The following is an 11,676-nucleotide window of genomic DNA, read 5'->3' as shown; positions in this document are numbered from 1 at the left end:
TAAAATGCCCCCTGTCAGCACTGCCTGGTCAACAAATTCCCACAAGTGTAAATGACAAGATTTCACAAGACATTACAAATATCTTCCAATGTGACTATTGCAGATGTGTACATATACCAATGACTCAGAAACAACATATTGTGCAGCCCAATCAGTCCATTCTCATTAAACAGCTATTTGTTGCTTCCCTTTTAGATCTATTAATATCCTTAATTAGCGTCTCCCAAAGAGTCCCTCCACCGCAGATTGAACCACCTAGGCATCACTTCATGCCTACATTCTCTTCAGCTAGCATAATGTTTGTGTTTGGTAAGTGTTAAAAACTCGAGGCCTCTATATAAGCAGACTCCTCAATGTCCACCAGCCACATTCGACTTCGCTTTTATCTCTACAGCATCTCTTTTTGTACACTATTTCTCTATCTCTCTCTCTTAATCTTTCAAAAGCAAAAAAATAAATAAATCGCCCTCACTATGGCGGATGCTAAATCACCTCAATATTGTCAAGATGTTTCCTGGATCCCCCTGAGCTGCCGGTGGCCCAGTGTAATCTTTAACCAACATTTCGGCATGCCTCCGTTATTGGAGCCCCGAGACCTCAGCTGGATGGAGGACATCTTTAGGAGGCTGGGAACGTCGTCCTGGCCCGGGTATGTGCGCTCTGGTTTTCTCGCCCCGCTCCTCCAGGCCTCTGGACCGGCCGTCTTCTCGAAGCCGCACCGGGAGTTGAGTGGAGGAGTGTCGGAAGTGGCCGCTGAGACGTGCAGGTGGAAAATTAGTTTGGATGTCAATCACTTCGCTCCCGCGGAGATCAGCGTCAAAATACAACATGGCTTTTTGGAAATTGCAGGTATGAAAGAGGGTCGGTTAAAGAAGGTACACTGAAGAAAATGATGGTGAATTGGATTTACAACATTTTTAAGATAGCCTAAGTGGTTACAAACAATTTATATGGGCTGCATTTGAACAAATTAAGCTTATTAACTTCAATTTGTTTAACTTCAGCCTGTATAAATTGCTTGCAACTGTTTAGCTTAAAGTATTTAGTAAATCCAATTAGTATTGTTTTCAATGTCATTTGCTCATTTAAATGATACTTTTATTATTATTAACAATGCTTGAACAATAACAGAAAGGCATTAATACTTTTAACATTTCACAAAAGACTGAGATAACAATCAGTTTACATTCACAATCTTTCCATCCACATTATTAATTATAACTAAATTACATAATGGGGTATATGCTGACGGACTTTTAATTTCAGCCAGCCAGCCTTAGCTCTTCCGGTAAACTGTCTTTCCATTATAAAACTGCTTCATTTAAAGGTTCAGGACAACCCGGAGAACTTTTTTTTTTATATATTAATAGATGTGTGTGTGTTGAGCATCAGTTAAGAAAATGTTAGCACCTGTCAGCTTTAATTGTGGGGAAAACTGGATAATTTTGAGCTTTTGTCAGCTAATTTCAGCTTTTGGTTTTAAAATGATTTTTGGGGCGGGATCAAAATCGGCGACGTAGCGCAGTACTGCAAGTGCAATGATGACGCGTCGGTTTCTCATTATTATTCATAGCGGAGTTTTCTTATCCTATGAGAAGAGCCGGCTGCTTAATTATTCATGAGACCTGCCAGACCTGCCAGTGTCAAGCCCGAGCTGAGAGACACGGAAACCACGGCACAGTATTTAGCTGTTCATGAAGGCTCATATGCGTTTGTTTCCATCATCTACGTGGTTTGTTGCATGTTTTCCCCCGCGATCTTGTCAGGGCGATCATACACTGTGTGCGTGCTGCTAGCATTTTTGTCGAGAGAGCAGCACGAGAATTAGAGAAAAGCGGACGCTGTCTTTTATCAGGAGTTCGTTCACATTCAGACACATCGCCGTGCTGCTGTGTTTGCCTAAATCCTCTAGATTACCAGCAGGGTTAATGGTTAAAATAGACAGGTCAGGAGACCTGCTGCACTGAGTCTGCTGGATACGGGGATTGAGGGAGAAGTCCTCATTTATAGTGTTTACATGAACACACTTATCTTTATAATGATATAAATTGTGGTTGTCTGTATATGAAATTACGAATAACAAATGTAGCAGGGCATTAAATCACTGTTCATTTCTTTGCATTTTAACTTTGTAAACTATAAACTCATGCGTCTCCTCTTTGTGTCTCATTTTGTGAGCTAACTGACAACAGCAGTTATTCGCTCCCCTTCTCCCCTGCTGGCCACGCCCACTCCTGCCCGATGCTCGCGGAGCTCCACGCCCATTAATCATGCATCTTTTGAAAAAATTCTGAAGTAGACTTTAACCGAAAGAGGGGGGTGTCATGGCCCTTTAACCGAAAGAGGGGGTGTCATGGCCCTTTAAGGTCTGATTTCTTCAAAAATCAGTGATCTTCAATGTCTGATAGATATACTACATAAAGTGGCTCTCAGACTAGACAAGAAGCACTGCATTCAACTAAATGTATGCTTAAGTCTATTTAACTGAAGGTATTGTAATTATATTACAACACAAATGCTGTAAAAGCAACCTTCTGAAATTGAAAATAGTCACATTAATCTTTCACCGGAAGTTATCATTGGCTGAAAAACACTAGCTGTGCATATTTCCCATTGAATAAATAGGCTACAATAACTAAAATATTAAATGATAAAGAAAAATAAGTAGCAGGGGAGTAGAAACCCCTGAAATATGAAACTAAAATTCTCTATTAAAGTATATAAATATCTTGCTTTTTGACTTATCATCTCTCCTAATATCATCAACTGTAAATTATGCAATTAAACTGGATATTGGCCAAGGATGAAATGTGCCATTTTGGAGTTTGTATCAAATAAAAAAATACAAAAGTGGTCTTATTTACATAGAAAACATATTAATCGCAAGTGTTTCAAATAACATTTGTAAAAATAAAATGTCCGAAGTATACATTTAAAGTCATAGAATGAATAAACATAATAGTTTTAATAACTCATTGCTAATAACTGATTTCTTTTCTCTGTCATAATGACAGTTTGTATTATGTTACTAGATATTTTTCAAGCTTAAAGGGCTTATCTAGGTTTATTAGGCAAGTTAGGGTAATCAGGCAAGTCATTGTATAACAATGTTTGTTTCTGTAGCCAATGGAAGAAAAAATATTGCTTGAAGGGGCTAATATTATTCACCTAAAATGGTTAAAAAAATATATAAACTGTGTGTGTGTGTGTGTGTGTGTGTGTGTGTGTGTGTGTGTGTGTGTGTGTGTGTGTGTGTATATATATATATATATATATATATATATATATATATATATATATATATATATATATTTGTGAAATGATTCAGAGTACATTCAGAGATAATTTAAGTAAAATTAAATTAAAAATTAAATTATAAAAAATTAAAATTATAAAATTAAAATGAATTATTAATTAAAATTAAAATTATAATTATAAAAAATTTAATTATAAAATTAACCAAAATCAGTTTCACCTATATTGATTCAAAGAATTAATTAATAAGTGACCATATAAAATAGTTTATACGTGCAAAATTTTATGTACAATTGGGTTAAAAATAGTGGTTTAAATAGTAGCAAAGAAGACTTATAATGACATTTAATTAGTAATTTGGAACTGCACTGTTACCCTTAAATAGTATCTTTTAATAAAATGTCTGGGGAAACTTCAACAGTACACATTTTAATGTGCCAACTTATTTAGTAATCTTGTCAAATTATAAAAGTGCAAATCTTTCATGACACATTTTAATTATTAAACAAACATGATAATTACTAAAATAGAAAATATCATAGGTATTTAAATTGATGTAATCTCTTAAATGACACAATATAATTAGTCTACAAAACAGAATAAGCAAGCCAGATGTTAGATTTTGGAAAATTTATTCAATCATTGACACCTTAATACATTTGTGCTAACATCTTTCATTACAGGAAAGCATGAGGAAAGACAAGACGGGCATGGCTTCATTGCTAGAAGTTTCACAAGAAAATACAAGTATGTTTTTACATGTACTGTAAAGTCTTTTATGCTTATCTATTAAGGCTGCATTGGTTTGATTAAAAACATACGGCCATGACCATGGCCATGACTTTTTCTGGGTTCAGCAAGCAGAATGATTTTTGCTGACAAATCTCATTTTGACACATATTTTGCGAAAATGCTTTGAATTAAAACAAAAATCCTCAACAATAGACTCTGGGCAAATTTACTTATCTTTTGTTATGTTAGGGATGAAAACATCCATTGAATTAAAACCGCTGTAAAAATGCATCAGATAAATATTTTCTTTTCCAATTGTATTTGCATAAATCTGTTTTCCCCTCTTTGGAAGAAGTAACATTTGTCATTTTCACTGTTGATCATCAGTTGGCACTATTAAGCCTTTAGATATGTGCAGAAAAAAAAATCTTACTTTGATATGTCTGAGAAAATCAAAATATGCATCTCAGAACTACATGGAGCAAACAAAAACAAAGACTGTGTATTTATGCACCATCAAATGTGGTCATAATAGAAGCCAATGGGGCAAAAACAGCCACTAACAGTAAATTAGACAGAAAAAAATTAAAATCTAACAATGCATCAAAGCCAATGTTGTTACAAATCATTCACATGTTTAAAACTATGATAAAAGTTTAAAAACAAATCTAGTCCACAATTACTCTTTATATTGAAAATCTGTCAATTTGTATTTTTTTACCAAATCAGTGACATCATTTGTGAACTTGGCAATTAAAGAGTTAAAATCCTGTATTTTTTAAAACCTAGTAGTTTTGATGAGGAATCAGGGTTGATTAACAGATTTATGCAAAAAAGAAAAAGAAAAAACTATTAATCTGATGCATTTTTACAGCAATTTAATTCAGTGGATGTTTTCATCCCTAACTCAACAAAAGGGTAGTCAATTTGAACAGTGCACAAGGATTAAATTCAAATGGAATTATTGTTTTTAAAGTACATTTATATGCTTTCATATACAGTTGAAGTCGGAAGATTTTTTCAACACATTTCTAAACATGATAGTTTTAATAACTCGTTTCTAATAACTGATTTATTTTATCTTTGCCATGATGACAATAAATAATATTTGACTAGATATTTTTCAAGACACTAGTATTCAGCTTAAAGTGACATTTAAAGGCTTAACTAGGTTAAATAGGCAGGTTAGGGTAATTTGGCAAGTTATTGTATAACAATGGTTTGTGTAGACTATTGGGAAAAATATAGCTTAAAGTGGCTAATATATTTGTCCTTAAAATGGAGTTTAAAAAATTAAGAACTGCTTTTTTTTCTAGCTAAAATAAAACAAGTAAGACTTTCTCCAGAAGAAAAAATATTATCAGACATACTGTGAAAAATTTCTTGCTATGTTAAACATCATTTGGGAAATATTTTAAAAAGTAAAAAACATTCAAAGGGGAGCTAATAATTCTGACTTCAACTGTATTTATATGAATTATATTATAAATGAATCATATATTCTAAAAGTCATTCATCCATACGGTGGTGAATTTCCAATTATTATTAGTCTAACTGTTCATTATTTTCAGCATTTTTTATTCTAATTGTCTTATATTTTTTATCCTAATGTCACTTTTGAGTAGCTTGTTATATTAGTACAAAGTATATCCTATTTTACAGATTATAATCATATCTATAGTAAACAATAGTCACAGACTTGATATACAAGTAATGTTCTCATCACAGTCTTCCAGGTGGCATTGAAGTTGAAAACCTCCAGACAAGTCTGTCCGCTGATGGGATTCTTACAGTGGAAGCACCCTTTCCCAGCATCCCCCTTCCTGCTGATGTCATCATCCCTATCCAGGTACTGACTACTCCTGGCAGCTGTTTAACCCGAATACTCAAACTTCTTTACTTACTGAAGCTCAAAATTAGGCACTTAGTGTTCAGAACGGCATCCATTGCAGTAGTTTATAAGTTCTTCAATGTGTCACCATTATATTTAAGTGGTCCTTTCTGTCATTCACAGCGAAATGGCACCATTATTATTATTATTATTGAAAAACACTAGCCATACATTTTCCTCTCCCTAATTGGTCTTGTATAAGAGCTTGACATCACTGGTGAAGTAAGTGTCTGCAATATTACCCAGTCTGATGGTGAAAGTCTGACAGCTGTTTGCGTTTGGAGGAAAAACTAGGGTGACTTCTTAAAACCTATTATTTCAGTCAATTCGTTGTATAGTATTGCATAGGATGTGGTCATTTAGATGAATTTGTCCAGCCATATGTTGTCTTTATCAACTTAAAAGAACATTCCACTTTTGAGGGGGTAAATAGGCTAATTTACAAATCCCCTTTACAAGTGAACAGTTAAGTTTTAACATTTTCGAATCTATTCAGCCAATCGCCAGCACTTTTAGCTAAGCTTAGATCATTGAAACGGATTAGACCATTAGCATCTTGTTAATGTTTCATAATTTTCCTATTTAAAAGCTCAAGTCTTCTGTAGTTTTTTCAAGGAGTTAAAAATGAAAAGGAGCTATTTTCTAGGCTGATATGGTTTGGAACTAAACTCTCATTTATCAAGCAACTTTGTTGCCGTACTGCAGCAATGATATTAATGCATTGATACTGCATAATGACATTGTTCAATGCCCGAAAATAGTCCCTGACTTAGATAATTTGGTTATACTGATGGAAGCTTGCTGATTTTCAGGCGCATGCTGCGTATGACAAGAAAGTTCCTTCATTATTTCGCCAGAATGAGAGTATACAGTAGTTCCTGGTTATATCAGCCTAAATATAGCAACATGTCATTTTCCGGTCGGTCTTAGTACATGAGTAAATTAAGTACAACCCCAAATCAGAAAAAGTTGGGATAGTATGGAAAACACAAATAAAAAAAGAAAGAATTGATTTCTAAATTTACTTTAGCTTGTGTTTAAGACATTAGAACAAACATTTTTAATGTGTTCCTCATGATTTTTAATGATTTCAGAATAAATTTAGTTTTTTTGCAGCACATTTTCAAAACAGTTGGAACAGTAAAGCATTTACCACTTTGTAATGTTGCCATTCCTTTTCACAACACTTAAAAGACGTCTAGGGACAGAAGACAAGTGATGAAGTGTTTCACGTTTGATTTAGTCTTAAAGTGAGCAACAGTACGGTGTCCAAAATTTCGATGTACTTTTCAGCATTAATGGTGCCATCACAGAAGTGAATATTACTTTTGCCAAGGGCACTGACACAACCCTATACCATGACAATCACTTCTTTCTTTTTTTCTTTGCGTCTTCCATAATTTTCTAACCTTTTCTGATTTGGGGTTGTAACTACAGAAGAGTCAAGCTTTACAGACACCCTAGAGTACTTTTTTTGAGATTTTGACAGAATTGTGGGTGTTGAGCATCATTTAAGACAACGTTAGCACCTGTCAGCTTTAATTGTGGAGAAAACTGGATATTTGAAACTTTTTGTCAGCTATTTTTATCTTTCAGGTTTTAAAATAATTTTTGGAACGGGATCAAAATTGGTGGCGTAGCGCGAATCTGCTAGTGGAGTGTTGACATGTCGGTTTCTCATTATTCTGAGTTTTCTTATCCTATGAGAAGAGCCATCTCAGAGCATTTTTTGAAAAAAAATTGAGAATTTAGATAGACTTGAACTGAAAGAGGGGGGTTTCACTACCCTTTAAATTGGAAAATTATCAAAACTCTTGTAATGTTTGAGCGAGATGCTAATGATCTAATCTGAATGACTGAATGATGTTAAGTTAAACTCTGGGAGATTGGCTGAATGAATTCCGAAATGGTACAACTCAACTGTTTAACTCTATTTTCCTATTTTCTATTTTTTTTTAAGCCTATTTTCTAAAAAGTGTAGTTTGTGTTCCTTTAAGGCAGCTTTCGGCACTTTTAAGCTTTGCCATCATAAAAAATGCTGTAAAAACAACATGTTTTTTTCATTAGAGCAGAAATAATTAGAGGTATATGATTCAACAATGCCCTATAAACGTCAAATGCCGAAGTCCAAGTCAGTTTATAAATTAATCACCGCGCAATTCCAATTACCAGGCTCATAATTGTTCTAATAACCAACAAAGAGATGAAACGCGAGCTCATATTTTCCTAAGGGCAACGTTTGGCCTTTCTTCACAACCCGGAAAATTAATCATTTTTGTGTACAGTGACCCTGGCATTTTAGGGTCCTGATGTGGCATTTAAGGCTCTTGACTTAATTTGAAAATTGTTTTACATTTACTACAGGTGGAGTCAGGAGCGCAAACCATTGCAGGAAAGCAACAAGACGGTGACAAGCCTCAAGACGACATTAAACCGGAATCATTTGATGGAAAAACACCTGAATCCTCAGTCTCGGCTGGGCATCCAGATGCTGGAAAGGTCACCGAAAGAGACCAGCAGACTGTATCTGATGTAGATCCTTCCAGAGAAGCACAACCCCAGTCCATTGCAGAAGCTGCATCTGGTTTCTCTGTGTCTGGCAGAGAGCAGGTCGGCGAACCCCTGGCTGGCAGAGAGAAGGATAAAGAAGGCAGATTTCAAGAGACGGTCGAGGGCATCCAGCGAGACGGAGAGTCTGCAGACAAGCCTCTGGCTCCAGAGACTCCAGACACCATCACCTCCGAGCAAGCAGAGGTCATCCAGCTTGGGGATCTGGAGGGGGAAGAAGGATGTACAGGCCCTGCTGTGATGAGAGAGGAGCAATCAACCTTCGGGCAAAGCCAGGAGCTAATCAACCCTCAACTGGTGCTCCAAAAGAAAATTGATGCAGGAAAAATGTAGGTTCCCAGAAAAAAAAAAAAGCTACATCCCAAGCTTTATCCTTAGGGTATGTCATTAATCTGGATACATGTGAAAATGGCATTTCACCGTTTGTGCACGCTGGCATTTTCAAACTTTACCCAAAAGTTTCTCATCCACGTAGAAATGCATTGTTTTTTTATGCAACATAAGATGGATGTGTTTGACCAACAGAATCTCATAACTATTTTATGTTTTGATGACAGAAATTGATTTAAACAATCTAATTTGCGCACTTCTATAAGACCTGCACACACTAAAGTGAGCAGTTGTGTTCTTTGGCATGGATGAAGCAGGCATTCGTGCTTGTTTTTTTATAAAAATTCATAGTTAGTAGCATTTTTTTCTAGAAGATCCAGCTCTTTTGATCATGCTCTTGCATCTTTTGCTGTCTTTCATGCAAGGCATGTTCTGAAAACGTGCAGCTCAATTTAAAAGTCCCACTTCTAAATTGATACATCTCATGAATTATTATTATTATTATTCATTATTTGACTTATTTTAACTCATCTTTGCAGGAATGTTGTATAAAGAATGTATATAAAGTATCTTCTTTATCAACACTGTGAAAGAGACAGTCAAGCATGCAATATGCATCATATTGACCTTATTCTTCAATGTGGAAGTGCGTTCGTTTTTGTGATTGTTTCAAAACTTCCGCTTTAGTCGCCTATGGAAAAAATGACTAGGAATAATAAACAGCAGAAAATGGTCAAACTACTTGCTCTACAAACAAGTGTTAGCAAGACTATAGAGACAAAGTAGATTAAGATAATACGAAAATATAAGTTTGCAACATCCAACAGCAGAACGAGCTGGTTTTAACCTCTAAAAATGAATGGAAGTGAACGAGACCCGAAGTCTCGAGCCAAAAAGATTCAATTTGCTGCGCCCCCTCATACCTGAAGAATAAGGTGAATAGTTTGCAAATATCTCAGTTTTACAATATTAGAATGCCAATTTCGTCTTAAACTAAAGAACTAAAACACACTGCAAAAGCGATTAGTTGCTTTAATTAACAAATTAACAATTGTGTAAACCCGTTATCTTAAAAATGACAAGTTGCTTGGAACTGTTACATTGACTTAATTTTGAAACTTATACACCTAATTATATATGCACAATTTTAAGGCAACAGGTTTACCACTTCGAATGTTATCATTCTATTGAATGGGCATTATCAGTGGTTATCAGCTGATAGATATGGACCTTCTTTGCCTACTGGAGTGCTGTTGTCCATCCACATGGTTAATCAGCTGTAGTACGCAAGTACGCAAGCTGGCCTTGGGGTGGTAGCTTTTCAAAAGGTAAACATTTGTACTTAAAGGGGCCATATTGGTACCTCAAAAGTAAATATTAGTAACTAAAAATGTAAAAGGAACACTTTTGTACTTTTTAAGTACTAATATGTACCCTTGAGGTATTACTACGGACCTTTTAGGTACATATTTGTACCTTTTAAAAAGGTACCACCTCAAGGACAGCTTGCGTACCTTTATTTCTGAGAGCGTTGAGAAGACTCCAGATCCAGATTTGTTTTTACATAACAGTGACAGCTGGGTTTAGAGTCGGGGTCGGGGTAGACATAAATAAAAAACAATTAATTAGAAATTTGATGAATAATATAAATAATTAACTTTTTTAAATGTGATCTGTAGCTGATTAATCATGTGGATGGATATTAACAGCCTTCTGAGCCAATCAGTAGGCGCAGAAAATCCCCACTGGTCCATATCTATCAGATGATAACGCCCATTTAATGGAGTAATAACATTCGAATCAGTTGGATTTACTCATTTTTTGAAAGGAAGGTCAAATAATCATGATATATATGCACTTTCAATTGTATCCAGATTAAATATGCCTTAATTCCCACTTATGTTTTTTGAGTTTACTGTAACACGCACCCTCTTAGCACTAATAAAGACCTGAGCAAGATTGTGTGAATCTTCTTCTTGTGTTTTACAACAGCAAGAGTGATTAATCAGGGAAAGCTGAGAAATGCTTTATCTTAGGCGACAGATCCAATCTGACACCTAAATGAACTTGTGCTTACAGAGAAATTTCATTCATATTCTTGTCGGCTTAGTGCCTTTATTAATCAGGGGTTGCCACAGCGGAATGATCCGCCAACTTTTCCAGCAAATGTTTTACACAGTGGATGCCCTTCCAGCTGCAACCCATTACTGGGCCAATTTATCTTACCTAATATTCACCTGTACTGCATGTCTTTGGACTGTGGGGGAAACCAGAGCACCTGGAGGAAACCCATGCAAACACAGGGAGAACATGCAAACTCCACACAGAAATGCTAACTGACTCAGCTAAGTCTCAAACCAGCGACCTTCTTGCTGTGAGGCGACAGCGCTACCCACTATGCCACTGCACCGCCCACAGATAAAGTTATATGAATCTTTTATGCAGTGTATATCCTCAGTTACCGCCTCCCTTGAGTTCTGGTAAATATCGTGTAATTCTCATCTAACTCGGATGGTTATGATGCCAACGCCTCTTGAGCACGGTTATGTTCTCGATTCATTAACCTCGAACCCTGAAAATTATCCAACGAGAGAGCACAGATCGATTTGACGAGAAAAAATCCAATGGGCAAACATATCAGTTAATCAGCACTGGAGTGCCGTTTTCCTCAATATTTTCTCTCCACATCCTTGTCGAGGAGATTGAAAGCGAGCCAAAGCGTTGCGAATAATCTCCACGCTAATCTGTCACCCAATTAAAGCCACCGCGCGGAGAAAACTCCTATAAGCACACAGCCAATCTGCCAGGCGAACGCCCAGATGTGATGGAGGACGGAGGATTGCGGGACGATGCTCGAGTTGCTTCTCCAACGACATCAGGAGGTTATATAAGTGGGCTCA

The 11,676-nt window shown here is 36.0% G+C and overlaps 1 protein-coding gene across 1 annotated transcript; it reads left to right on the top strand.

The window, feature by feature from the left end:
* The first annotated feature begins 238 nt into the window (after positions 1-238).
* On the top strand, positions 239-10,736 carry si:dkey-1k23.3. Its single transcript, XM_002661974.7, has 5 exons — positions 239-309; positions 395-849; positions 3,939-4,002; positions 5,716-5,836; positions 8,243-10,736. The coding sequence occupies exons 2-5, from the start codon at positions 474-476 to the stop codon at positions 8,777-8,779; spliced, it is 1,098 nt and encodes a 365-aa protein (XP_002662020.3). The 5' UTR covers positions 239-309; positions 395-473; the 3' UTR covers positions 8,780-10,736.
* The last annotated feature ends 940 nt before the right edge of the window (positions 10,737-11,676 follow it).

The sequence above is a fragment of the Danio rerio genome, chromosome 5 (assembly GCF_049306965.1).
Source record: "Danio rerio strain Tuebingen ecotype United States chromosome 5, GRCz12tu, whole genome shotgun sequence".
NCBI lineage: Eukaryota > Metazoa > Chordata > Actinopteri > Cypriniformes > Danionidae > Danio > Danio rerio.
The sequence above is the reverse complement of the archived record's forward strand: the minus strand, read 5'-3'. Positions and strand labels throughout refer to the sequence as shown.